This window comes from Candoia aspera, chromosome 1, assembly GCF_035149785.1.
Source record: "Candoia aspera isolate rCanAsp1 chromosome 1, rCanAsp1.hap2, whole genome shotgun sequence".
Lineage (NCBI taxonomy): Eukaryota > Metazoa > Chordata > Lepidosauria > Squamata > Boidae > Candoia > Candoia aspera.
The window spans coordinates 54,534,309-54,548,923 of NC_086153.1; the positions used below are offsets into that span (position 1 = coordinate 54,534,309).

The window sequence follows — 14,615 nt, forward strand, 5'->3', positions numbered from 1 at the left end:
TTTCTAGTATTTCCCTGTTTTATTGCAATACATCAAAGTAGGTTAATATTAAGTGTTACCAACATAAAATATTGGTGGTCTGTCACTTATTACATCTTTGACTGATCCACCTTAAATATTTCTGTGCAATAGAATCTACATCATTGTTCTGGAGCAGAGAATCTCTTAACAATGTCCTCTACAACACTGAGGGCATGAATCAAAAATACGAGTGAGAAGAGGCAAAGCAGAATCTTCCCCCTCCCACACACACACTTGTCAGCTTTTATACTCTAAACCAAAACCAAAAAAAAAAAAAGTGATTACATCTAGGCCATGCAAAACTGTACAACAATATTACAATGAAAAATCCCTAAAAATATCTTTTTTTAAAAAATAAATGATATGAAATCGTACATAAAAAGGCAGGTATAATTCTGTTAAATACCAACAGCATTTTTTGGTTGTGAATTGCTTCCTCATCAGTGTGACTAGGTTTTATGCAGAATGAGAAAGGAAAAGATGAAAACTTTTGTGGAATTGCTTTAACATACAATATGGTCCCCAAAGTTTAAAGTCTACAGCCTGATTTCAGAAGGTCCCCTGTAGGCGAAGAATTACAAACCTAGATCTGTTTCCCAGGAAAACCTAAATGATGACACTTTTAAAGTGACAGAGCAGTGCCTTGATTAGTCTTACTGCTCTGGGCTAGTTTTTGCCAGGAGCCTTTCAGTAACCTTCCTCTCAAGGCACACACATGTCCTGGGGTCTCCAAACAGTGCGTCTAGATAAGGAAACCAGGTTATCAAGCGGTAACTTTGTGGTATAATCCCAACAAGCCAATGCCTTTCTCATTAAACAACAGACAAGGAAAAGAAAAAGGAATAAGCTGTGCTGCTGCTGTTACATGTGTGGTGTGTACGTTATCCCTGAAACTTGGTAGCTGAAAAGTCATGTATACTTTTTAACATCCGCCATCCTTAATGCAATTTATCTCCCAAGTCTTAGACTTCAGAACAAAAGCTTTGTTTGTGACTAGGATATATCTCTGGTGAATCACATCCCCAAAAATACATTATTGCATTAATATGTATCATATTAAAACATTAGCCTGCTGTTTCCAAGTACCTGAGAGTTTAACATAAATGTTATAGTGAATTTTCCCCTCCAAAAGCCTCCTGTTCTGAAAAAGAAAAAAAAAAAGGAAAATAGGAATACAAAACAACCTATCAGTGAAACTTTAGAAAAAGCCACTAATGAAAGACTTGATTCATGAGAATTACACAACAGGAATGTGTTCTGAAAAGAAACATGAATGATGTGTACAGATCGTTTCTATTTTAAATACACACACAGTCTCAAGAGGTGAACCATCTGAGGTTCATTTATAATTATAATCCAATTTATTGAACCTCATAAATATAACAGGGCAATGAATGAAGTGCCTGACAGTTCAAAGCAAAACTTTTCATTTAGGGCCAGCACAGCTTCAAGCTATGTACCCAAAAGAGATCCTAATCAAATTAGTCAGGATTCAGTCAGAGCATATAAAAGTGTCTGGAGAAAGAGAATCACGTATGAATGAAAATGGAGCAATGCACAGCAGCAATTCACTAGCTAACTCAGAGATGTGTTGGGTACAGCTGGAAACAAGTACACAATGCTCTATCAATACTGGTACTGCAAGCTTACAGCATCCTAATAAAGGATAGTTGTTTAATTTATGAAATAGCTTGATATTATGTAAAACTATTTTTATTTTGCAAATTTCTTCCCCTTAGCTCTTGTCTGAATGTGCGACAACTGTGTTTTCAAGTGAAACACAAATCGATTGCCATAGGACTTGATGAGGGCTTCCAAGATCATTTCTGAGGTCAATAATCATGCAGGCCAGGTGTATAGTTTAAAGCTAGAACTAGAAGCCTTAAAAAAACCACCAGCAAATATGATGGGGTGGAGGGAATGCTAACCTTTTCACCATGGTACAGAACAGTGACAATGGCAAGATCATTGTAGGAAGGACTGAAGTGGCTTGAAACAGAATCTTGAGTGGTGATTGTTGAAGGAGACAAGAGGGCTGATAGATTTTAAATGCTGCTTCTGTCCCTGCGTCTCAATCCTTTGGAAAAGGTTTGCAAGAAATTCATTTAGCATGTTTAACTGGTAGCTCTGACATTCAAATCCTTTGTTTCTAACTCGTGACAGAACACCCAACAACTCTGAGATTCTTAACAAGCTCAGTTCAGCAGACAAGTTTAGGATACCATGCTTAATAGCAAAGCTTTAAATTTGCCTCCTACCCCCAACTATTCCCCCAGTGTAAGAGAGCTAAGTGTAAACAAAAACACATAATTAGCAGACTGAATACATCCTGATGGTCAAAGACAATGATCTGTATCTTCTGGTACTTAATCAGAACTTTGTATGATTGTAGCTGATGATTTTCAGAGGGGATCTAAGGACTCTTGTTAGTTTCAGTAGTGTTGTTTTGCCGCTGATGTTGACTGTAATTGTTTGACAATATCCATGATGTATGTATGAAAATAGTCAAGGAAACTATTTTCTTTCTTTTTTTTTTTAATTACCACCTGAACACTTTATCCACTTGAGCTTGGTTCTAGCCTAAAGAAGCAATGATTCCAAGAAGAAACATCACATTCATCTAGTGTGAAAATGCAAACTGTACTCACTTTATTCAAGAAGACAGAGGGAAGAAAAAGAGTTTGCCTTTACCCTCCATTTGCATGTTATCTTTGCCACTGTTTCTCTAGGTGATGATGGATATCAACTATTCAAAGAAAAATGCTGTGCTCTGACTAGGCTTTCTGTGAGATCCACCACCAGAATTCTACATCAATGACAATGACATTCTGAACCAGGATGGGTGAGGAGATGACCACAAAGGAAATCTTTAGAACAGAAGTCTTGGATCACTGAGTATTTTAGCAAAGTACAACTCTATGAGCAGCGTATTTACCTTCAGTGTTCAAGAACAAACTACAAACTTCTTTTTCAGACTGAATGATCCCTGTATTCGGTGAATGTAATTAGTCAACTAAGAAAGGTTACTTAAGAGCTCCTGGTGATTAAAAGGCAAAATGGGTTTGAAAGCCTAGCCCTAATCTTCCAAAAGCTCATTTCTATTTGCACTTACTTCAGCTGAGGGGATTCCATAATTGTTTGGATACCCTTCAGTTTACTTCATCCTTGTACTGGTAAACGATAGGTTTTGTATGTAGAAGTAAAGAGCAGGCAGAAACAGGCAGAGATAATTTAAAATGATGATTATGGCTTTAGTTTTTCTACTGATAAGGAGGAAATGTCACAGAGCAAAAATTATGAGGATGGAGTCTTCATCTAGGCTGTATGCTTTTTATCCAGTGCCATGTTCTAAATTCAGATCACACCCTCAGTCCATAGATTATTTAGTATGAAAAAAGGAACACCACAAATTTTAAATTAAAGGATCTCTTAAATAGGAATCCATCTTCTGCTGCATCATAATGCTGCTTTTTCTTTTATTATATACATATGTACTAACTCTTAATTTTGTGTATTTACTTAAACTCTATTATAGTAAAATATGCATCATTTTTCCCCCAAATCATAAGATTTACTGGCAACAATCAGACTGACATTCAGAGTGGTTGTCTGAAAGCATGTGTCTCTTCCTTGGCAGGGCAAATTTCACCCTATCACCAAACATGGAGGGTGTTGCTGTATTATTCCTGAAAAAATATAATATGGGTCTACGTGTATCAAAGCAAAATCTATCTGGTTTCCCATTACATATTGTGTATATCAGCCTACACCACCATGTTTTGTTTGGAGTGTGGTGTATTGCATAATATGCCAGTCAATGGAATTTCATAATCCTATGAAATAAAATAGATAATAATAGAAATATACCAATATTTCTCATATACCAACAACTCCGTGCTGCCCTCCACCAAGATTTTCTTTTGTTTGCTGGCTACTATTAGGAGGGGAAGAGAACTTGCGCTACCGGTGCCAGTGATGGCAAATATAGTCTCTTCCTCCCCCTCCCACCCACAGTTTGATTCTTGTAGGGAAGCTGAGAGGAGATGACAATGAGAGCAAGTGGAGAATCCTGGGGACCCAAAGCTGCTGGGATGCCACATCTGAGTGCTGAAGCAGTTCATGTGTCCCAACTCACGTGGTCAGAGCTCTCCAGGGAGAGGCTCTTGGTCTTGTGAGGAGAAATGGGACTGGGAGGGCTGCTCAGGTTGGAGCTGTTGGAAGCTGTAGAGTGTCTTGGAGAGTCAGAGTCCTGCAGCCCAAAACATGTTAAGAGAGCATATTAGTGAACAGTAGTGCAGCAACAAATGGAAACGGGGGGGGGGGTCGCGGCTTGGAAAGCTATTGAGGCAAGGGACAAGGAGGGAATGGAATGCAGCGTGGTCCCTCTCCTGCTTCTGCCTGGCCAGCAACCCTATCAAGGGAGGGGAATGAAGATCACCCATTCTAACTGATCGAGGCCATGTTCCTAATCTTGTCCCCCAAGTGCCTGGCCTGAACTTTCTTTGGGATGAAAACAAACAGCACATTATAATTTTATACAAGCAATTTCTAGACGGTCTTTGTTTGGGCTCTGAAATTTTCAGTCCATGCAATGCTGTCACTAATGCAGTAGCACAGATGTCTGTATTCACCATCTACCAAATGTAAAAGCGCACATATTTTTTCTAGAGTTGCTGTTATAAACTTGCAATTAATATATTTAGGGACCTTTGTTGGTTTAATTCTTATTTTCCTGTATCTGTGTCTATGCCTATATATGTCATAATCACACTTATATATAGCGTATTCATTTGCATCATTATCTGAAGTGGCTGTGTTCATACTATACTGCTAAGTCTATGCTACATATACTGTAAAATATGCCTTCCCAAACAACTGCTTAACAGCAGCGAAATAATCTTGTATGAACAAGAGTCTCCATAGATACAGCGGTGGTTTCCACAGGGAACTCAGCTCATTTGAGAAGTTTACAATGTGGATTGGTCCCTGGATCAAATGATTCAATGCTTTAGGGCATGCCTTCCATAATCAAATGACTTACAGATACGTTATATGTAATTTTCATAAATCATAGCCAACATAGTCAGGCTAGCTGGAGATGATGGATGTTGTGGTCCAAAACATATGGAAGGCCCACAGCTATTGCTAAACATTTATCAATTTATAATTCACAGCACTGGAATTTTTCTTACATTTTACAGGGTAATGCTTTTCATTTATTGACTAGTGCAGTACTTTTGTTTCTCTATTTTTGATTAATTTAAGCATAAACTGGGGCTGTGGACAGCTCATTTTGCTTCTCTTCTGTTATACCCACCTCTCGCTCGTACTCCCTCACTGGTGCATCGCTGCCTTGATCCAAGCCACCAGAAGACAAAGAGCCATCTGAAGGGGATGCCATTGGCTGACGCTTTGTTCCATAGCTACCTCCTGAGAATTCTCTCCGCAAAGCACTACCATTTTGCGCAGATGATCCTAGAAATGCACCCAGGAATTTAGCTACATACCATGTAAAAGCATTAGAACTACAACCAAGCTACAACAGTATAATCACCATTATTTGGTCTACTGATGGTTGCCAGTTTTGTTTCTCCATCCTCATTCTTATCTATCAAGCCTCCTCTCCCTCTTCAACCCCAGCTTCCATTTCAGCAAGAATAAAAATAGCTCTCTATGCATCGTTGAATTAACATCTGTTGGTTAAAGAGAAACTGCTGGGTGGGGTAAAGTACAGGAAGGGAGGTTTAATATCTTCCACTTGCATTGTATCCCCATTATTTTGCCAACATTTCTAGCAATGTTGTTCCTACAGCAGTTCACTGAAGACGAACAGCAACTCTGAAATATATCTGAAAATATTATGCAAATGCCCCATTTCTTAGTGCCAATCCTGATTAGGCCTCCATCAGTACCATGGCTGCTATACACCAACAATAAAAACAATACAGAATGTTAAACATCATACATGCACTGAAGTACATTAGTTTTAATATGATATAGCCTGTATCATCATACTTTTAATATTATCAGTATTTCTGCAAATTAATCCCTGCAGACAATGTTAAAATAGTACGAATTCTGTGACTTTAGCTTTCCTCATACTTCCCTCCAACAATATGCACCAAGTATCTACTGACTTTACAGTTAACACTTCTTTGCTGTTGCCAAGAAAACTCCATGGGCACTTCCATGCAATCATCAGGAGTCAAACTTGACGCATTTCGTTAAAAAGATTAAATTTGATTGGTGTTTAGTTTTGCAGCTGTTGATACTCAGGTGAAATAAAAATACTCTTTCATGTGATTGTAAAGCTTTATTCTAGGTACTAATATTGATTTATTTCATAATAATTACATTTTTCCTGCTTTTTAAAAAAAAATATGGGATATATGCCTGATCTTTGTTGGCAAAACTACATTCCCAACACAGACAGGTATCTTCTTGATACCATGGAGTTCCAAAAGTTAACTAAGAAACAAACAAAAATAGTTACACTGCTTGTAAACAGTTGAACGTACATACATGAACCCAGTACATTGCCTTTAAAATTTTTCTATCCAAGAAGTCTGCATTGCTTTCATATTTGTATTCTCTCTGGAGAGAATGTCTAATCTTTTCTCCATTAACTCTTGGCTAAATTCCCTCTGCTCTTAAGGTCTTATATCCTTGACATTGCCAGAGCTTCTCACCCTTTCATAATACATCCTTCAGGAAGCAGACAAATACAGAGGTAACAGCAGAGCCTTCCCAAGGGAAATGGAAAAAGGGTCTGATACCAGGCGGAGGCCCAGCAACTTACTTGCTGCCAAACCACTACTAGCACTCATGGAGCGTCCAGGCTCAGGCCGGGATTTTGTGATTGAAGGGATACTGACAGAACCACTAAACATAGCCCGACTTTCCTGAGGCCGAAGGTTCTGCAACACAAAGACAGAAGTCAGAAACAGCTAAGAGGTAAAGGCATTCATAGCAGCAACAGCAAGCTGATCAGTTTAGCACTTGAAAAAGATCTTGACTGACTCCTTCACTCATTAAGCACAAGGGGTGGAACGGCTGGCTTATGGAATGCCAGGCATGTTCATCCCATTGACTTGGATGTGCCGAACCACAAACCTCCATTATCCCCAGCCAGGGTACTCAAGAGCGATGATGGGAAATTGGGGGAAACAAGGGGAGGGCTAGACTGGGTTGGGGAAAGCTGTCATATAGTCAAAGGTACTTGTAAACAGGCATTAGTGACAGCAGATTACTGTAAGGAGGCAATTGGAAAAAAGAAAGGAGACTGGAGGTCTCCCTGACCTGAGGGTGGAGGGATCACACATAAATGTGGCATTTTCTTCTTTGAAATACGAAAGGAAAGACACATCCTATGCTTCAGTGAGTCAGAACAGGGCTGCTGGAGGCTAGAACAGCACTTGTGAACTCCCCTTACCCTCATGCCCAAACTCCTGAATCTGTATGATCTGTGAAAGAGCAATCACCCTGGGCCATGCTGCAACACTACTTCTGCACTGTATCCAATCATTATAAAATATGTGTATATTCCTCACTTAACGCCGCTAATTGAAGCCAGAAACTCCGTCGTTAAGCGATGTAGTCATAAGTCAAAAAACCATGTGGTCATGCCGCTTAACGATGGCAGTCCTGGTTGCTGTTGTTAAACGAGGACTTCGTGTGACCACAACTTGTGACTTCCTGCCTTTTTCCCCATTGACTTTTCTTGTGGGAAGCTGGCAGGGAAGGTCATAAACAGTGATCACGGGACCATGGGATGCTGCGATGGTTGAAAGTGTGAGCTGGTTGCCGAGCACCCAAAACGTGATCATGTGACTGCGGGGTGCTGCGACGGCCCCAACTTCAAGGACCGGTCGTAAGTACCACTTGTTCAGTGCTGTTGTAACTGCAAACAGTCACTGAACAAGTGGTTGTTAAAAGAGGAGCACCTGTAACATTAAGCATTGGAATCTTACTATTTTTTTACTCCCTTTTCCCTTGTTCCTTTGAAGACTGAAAACTGAGGCTCTCTCTTTTTATTAAACTTTAGGTAGTTTTGGAAGACTTTATGTTGGAAACAGAGGCTTTAAATTGTTTATTATATATGAACATGTAACATGTATATAATATATAAATATATAATACTATATATCTCTATCTCTATCTCTATCCATATAACTCCATATATTTCCATTTTTGGATTTCTTAACATTTATGAAGGGCTAAATAATTTTAATTATTTTTTATTTTCTGCTTCTCTAGTGCCACACTCTTTTGATGATCATGGTTCTCACTTGAAAGATACCCATTTCTTGCTTTTCCTCAGCTAAAAGAACCATATGAGAAATAACTGAATATTCTTCAGTTACCAGCAAATGAAAAATGATCACAATGTTTTACTGGCTACTAGGAAGCTTTTAACTACATAGGCAGATTTTATTTTTTTGCTATTTAGCAAGCAATAGGAAATTTGACGTAAGGCATAAAATGTGAGCTTGAAGAAGTTAAACAGTGGAAATAACTACACAAAAGATGACGCTCATGAAATTCTACATCTGCGTTCACCCATTTATTCACAGTTTGCCTTTTCTGTATTGAAGTGTAGATACCAAATATTTGACATTTTATTCAACAATTATAAAAATCCTTAAAAGTGGAGATATACTCAACTTCATACTAAGGAAGAGAACATAAAAGAGGGATATACAAATAAAATGAACTGGGAACAGCATCAGTTTGGGCTTTATGCAGGAGCATGAACAGGCTACAATCTGCAACACACAGGAAGGGAGGAAGGCCTTGAGTTAGGTACAGGGATTGCTGAAGAATAAACTGGAGACAGAAACTTGTATGCGCAAGTTCTTTACTCAGAACGATGAGCATTGACTAGCACTTTATAATATCAGACTTAATATTTACCAGAATATAAGAAAAGAGACCTGCTGGGAATAGGCAATAACCCTTTCTAGTAAAATATTCTGTGTGACCTAGTGTCCAAGGAAGTACATACAGGAAGTTCACAAGCATGGATTGAAGGGTGATACACATGCATATGGCCAGGTGCACATCTATTAAACAATTACTATTTTCTTCTCCAAGCAAGATATAATATATATTACACACACACACTGCATATACATATAGGAAGATATATATGTCTTGGAAGATACATACCACCCATAGGGAGGGAGGGAAGGATATATATCGGCTGGACACAGTATATTGGCTGGATAGCATAGTGACTAGAGCACTGCCTTTGGAGCAGGAGGCCGGGGTTCAAATCTTGGCTGTACCTACCTTACCAGTATCCCCTAATGCTTCACCTGCTTACCTCAAATATGAGAGTAACATGAACTAAGAGAGTAACGTTGGCTTGGATGTCGCCCGGATTAACAGGGTCTGCGTCAGATGTTGGGGAACCAGAACAATCTGACGATAAGTGGGCTACTGGAACAAACCATACATGGACAAGACAAGAGAACCTGGAATTGATGGAATGCTACTACAACAGTAGACCTAATGAGAGGGGATATATGAAACGTATGAGGGAACTATGGATGGACAGAAGACCTGCATCCACACTAACTGAGAAACAGCTACTTACCCAACACTTCAACATAGTGAAGGGGAAGCTGCTCTTACAACTTGAGATAGACCAACTACACATGATATCCCAGACTTAAGAAGATCCAGAAGAACAACTGGAAGTGCAGCCAACACCTGAAGCTGGAACGTCACTGCCACCCCCTCCATTCCAGAACACAGCAGCTGATAAAGATCATGGATAAACTAGCTACAGTCAACTCTCGAGACCGATTACCAAAGCTCAGTGAAGTACCATCAGATAGTATGCTAGAAGATGCCAACAGAGCCCTTATGACAATCCTTACTACCACTATAACTCAAACCAATGAACTAGTATATGCTACAGCCGCTGTAATCCTGGAGATGCTTGGCTACGTGGTCGAGAAAAACAGCAGTACATACCACCACCACAAACCCCCCGCCCCCCAGAAAATGAAGGAGGCTAAGATCAAGGCAACTTGGAGAGAAGTTAGTCAGCCGGTAGAGCTACAGAAGGGTGTGGAGATTAAGGATAAGACTCAGCTACTGAAAAAGTACAAGGGCCTGATTCCACCTGAAGCCCTAGAGACTGCTAAACAAAGGCTCGCAGCACTGGCTACCAGGCTAAGGAGATACACTAGAGAAGCAGAGGCCAAGAAGCTAAATGCCCTGTTCGCCAAAGAACCATCCAAGGTGTACTCCCAACTGCAGTGCAACAGCACAGTAACAGCAGAGCCACCAACAGCAGAAACTGAACAGTACTGGAAGAACACATGGGAGAAAGAGAAGACACATAACCGCAGTGCAAAGTGGCTGCAGGACCTGAGAGTAGACCACAGAAATCTCCCAGAGCAGGAACCAGTCACCATCACAGTAGCAGACATCCAACAGCGGGTCAAGAACATGAAGAACTGGACAGCACCTGGCTTGGACATGATCTACACCTACTGGCTAAAGAAACTAACAGGCGTTAGGCACAGATGAACCAGCTGCTAGCAGCAGGCTCCCACCCAGACTGGCTAACACAAGGTAGGACAGTGCTGATCATGAAAGACCACAACAAGGGAACACCACCATCCAACTACCGGCCAATAACCTGCCTCCCCACAACACTGAAAGTCCTATCAGGCATCATAGCCGCCAAGCTGCAAGACCATATAGGCCAGTACATGAGCACAGCTCAGAAGGGCATTGGGAACAACACCAGAGGCTCCAAACACCAGTTGCTCATAGATAGAGCAGTTGCCTGAGACTCAAGGTCTAGAAAGACCAATCTGAGCACAGCCTGGATTGACTACAGGAAAGCCTACAACTCAATGCCACATACATGGATCTGTGAATGCCTGGTGCTATACAAAGTCAATGGGACACTAAGGACCTTCCTCAAGAACTCAGTGGGACTGTGGAAGACAACACTGGAAGTCAACTCAAGACAGCTCACACAAGTGGCCATCAAGTGTGGCATACACCAAGGTGATGCACTGTCCCCACTGTTGTTCTGCATGAGCTTGAGTTCAAGCCCCCCCCCCCCTCAGCCAGATTATCACAAGAACTGGATATGGATGCAAGTTCAAGAATGGAACTACCATCAGCCATTTCCTCTACATAGATGACATCAAGCTGTATGCTAAGAGTGAATGAGACATCGACTCACTGATCCCCCTAACACAGATGTACAGTGAGGACATTGGGATGTCATTCAGACTAGAGAAGTGTGGCTGGATGACAGTAAAGAGAGGGAAAGTAGTTGAAACTGATGGGATGGAACTACCAGCAGGCCACATAGCAGACATACAGACCAGCTTCAAGTTCCCACAGTCACATGGGAACCACGATGAGGAGGCAAGGAAGACAGCAACATCCAAGTACCACCAAACAATAAGACAGGTCTTGAAGAGCCAGCTCAATGAGAAGAACAAGATCCATGCCATCAACATGTATACCCTGCAAGTCATCAGATACCCTGCTGGTATAGTCAGCTGGCTGAAGGAGGACATGGAGGCTGCTGATATAAAGACCCAGAAGCTCCTCACAATGTACAGAGGCTTTCACCCCAAGTCCAACACCCACAGACTGTACACCAGCTGGAAAGAAGGTGGGCGGGGTCTGGCAAGTGTCAAAGCCACTGTCCTGTATGACACCCAGAGCATCCAGGAGTACATCAGTAAGATGGCACCTAAATATAAGCTGCTGAGAGAATGCGTGAGGCAGCAGCAGACATGGAAGAAAGATCAAGCAGAGGAAGTGCCATGGCAAGACAAGACCCTGCATGGGATGTACCATAGACAGATAGCTGAGGTGGCTGACATTGGGAAATCCTACCAGTGGCTGGAAAGGGTTGGACTAAAAGACAGCACCGAGGCACTGATCATAGCAGCACAAGAACAGGCACTAAGCACCCGATCCATAGAAGCAGGGGTCTACCACACTAGACAGGACTCAAGGTGCAGACTGTGCAGCTCAGAGGCAGCCCAACACATAGTGGCAGGGTGTAAGATGCAGGCAGGAACAGCATACACTGAACGGCACAACTAAGTAGCTGGCATTGTGTACAGGAACATCTGCACAGTGTATGGGCTAGACCTTCCCAAGTCCAGATGGGAGATTCCACAGAAGGTCGTGGAGAATGACAGGGCTAAGATCCTGTGGGACTTCCAGATCCAGACAGACAGGCAGGTACTGGCCAATCAACCAGACATTGTGGTAATAGACAAGGACCAGAAGACAGTGGTGGTGATAGATGTAGTGGTGCCAAGTGACAGCAACATCAGGAAGGAGGAGTATGAGAAGCTGGAGAAGTACCAGGGCCTGAAGGAAGAACTAGAGAGGATGTAGAAAGTGAAGGCCAAAGTGGTCCCAGTAGTGGTAGGGGCACTCGGGGCTGTGACTCCTAAGCTGGGAGAGTGGCTCCAAAAGATCCCAGGAACAACATCAAAGCTCTCTGTTCAGAAAAGTGCAGTGCCAAGAACAGCTAAGATACTGCACAGAACTCTCAAACTCCCAGGCCTCTGGTAGAGGACCCGGGGTTGAGGTAGACACATACCACCCATAGGGGTGTGAAGGGAATTTTTTTAATATATATTCCTTCTCACCTCTATGGGTGGTATGTGTCTCCCACAACCCCAGGTCTTCTCGCAGAGGCCTGGGAATTTGAGGGTTTTGTGCAGTATCTCAGCTGTTCCTAGCATTGCACTCTTCTGGACAGAGAGCTAAGATGTTGTTCCTGGGATCTGTTGGAGCCACTCTCCCAGCTTAGGAGTCACAGCCCCGAGTGTTCTTACTACCACTGGGACCATACATACACACAAACACAAATTTTTGGTATTTTATTATATATACATATATATACATATATATATATATATATATATATATATTCATATTCATATTCACATTCACGTGTGCACATACACACAACACACACACACAATCTTTTACTATAAATAATATAGTAAAAATATCCTGTTGAAAGAAGAAAATAATTGTTCAATAGATGTACACTAGCAATATGGATTTGTATCATCTTCCAATCAATGGCAATTAATAGCTCAAGAGAGAATTGGGGATGCCAACACATTCATACTATGCATAGTTTGATTTTATGTTTTTTAAATGCTATAACTTTACTTATAGATTTGCTCCAGGTTTTTGCCATTTCTGAACCTATTGTAGTTCTACAGTATCTTCTGAAGTGCAGAGACTAGAACCATGCATGTATTGATTTTGCAACCGGTTTTATATAAAGGCAATATAGTGTTACTTATATTAGCTATGATTAATGATTAATGATTCCCAAGGAGAATTTTAATCTTTCCACAGAGACTGTAGACTGAATCGACATTTTTACCATTACCAGCACAAGATCTTTTTCTAGTCAATTACTGCTATTTTAGGCTCCATTTATTGTGAGAACACATAGCTTCAATTTGCTTTCCTTGAACACCATTTACAATTTTAATGCACATTCTTTCAGAGTTCTCCATTTTTATTTTGCTTTTTAATTTTTATTAATAAAAAAATTATCTTAACCACCTAAATTATTTTATAATTATTGGTAAATTTGTCCCCTGCAATTCTACAGTTCATTTGTGTTGAATAGCACTAGCATCAACCCAGGTCCTTTACGGAATCCCAAGTTTGTATATCCTTCTATTGTGAGAACTGATTATTTACTGCTATTCTTTGGTTTCTGTTTCTTTAATCAAAGAACATCTCCTTTTAACCCAAGAATACTAAACTTATGCAGGAGTATTAGGCAAAGGCCTTTATCAAAAGTTTTGTGAGATTCTAAGAAAACAGTACATACTGGATTTTCTCTATCATGTAATTGTTGACTGCAAAGGCTCCAAAATTCAAGGCCTAGGTTGACACTTTTTCAGGCAGATTGTCTTCTATGGACTATTCTGTAATTGGTAGGCTACTGAACTTATTTTCCTGGGTCCCTAACTGGCATTATGTTGGCTACTTTTCAGTCCTCTGTTATAGGACATGCTCTTCCTTGTCTTTATTAATTTTTTAAATTTAAGATTGCAGTTTCATATTTGAGTTATTTCAGAATTTTCAAATGGTTTCCAACTGATGCAAAGTTTCTCTCGTACACGTGGATAAAATGTTTCAGTTCTTGCTATTTATATTCTCTCCTCTCTACTTTTTCACTGTGTTTTTGTTTCTAATTTACTGTTTTAGTTGCATCTTTCATATTTGTTAAACCAATATTCTTTTTTATAGAAAGAGGTCTAAAACATAACAAGAAGAAACAGTAGGGGAAAAAATCTATCTAATTCCTTCAGAATACAGAGTAGTCCAATTAAAAACCTGGCTGATATGTTATGAATGCTGATTCCTCTTACAGTGGGAATGCTTGTCTTAACTAGCTGTTTTGGTTAATCCTGGTACTAGACAATGTGATTGGTTATACTCTTATGCTGTATTCTGTTGTTTTGTTTTAATCTTTATTACTGAATAAGGGAGCGTAAGCAATACAGAGTTGCAGATGTGTGAGATGGCAGATAAACTGTACTTCATAAATAAGCAAG

At 40.5% G+C, this 14,615-nt stretch overlaps 1 protein-coding gene across 4 annotated transcripts in view; it reads right to left on the reverse strand.

Moving 5' to 3' along the window:
• CDC42BPA (CDC42 binding protein kinase alpha) overlaps positions 1-14,615 on the reverse strand; it is a 235,779-nt gene continuing 221,164 nt past the window's right edge. For all 4 annotated transcript variants that reach the window (XM_063304306.1, XM_063304323.1, XM_063304317.1 and 1 more), the window contains 3 exons: positions 6,821-6,938; positions 5,339-5,496; positions 1-4,270 (listed from right to left, as the gene is read on the reverse strand). In XM_063304306.1, coding sequence (XP_063160376.1) covers positions 4,139-4,270; positions 5,339-5,496; positions 6,821-6,938 — 408 coding nt within the window. In that variant the 3' untranslated portion in view covers positions 1-4,138. The remainder of the gene's footprint in view (positions 4,271-5,338; positions 5,497-6,820; positions 6,939-14,615) is intronic.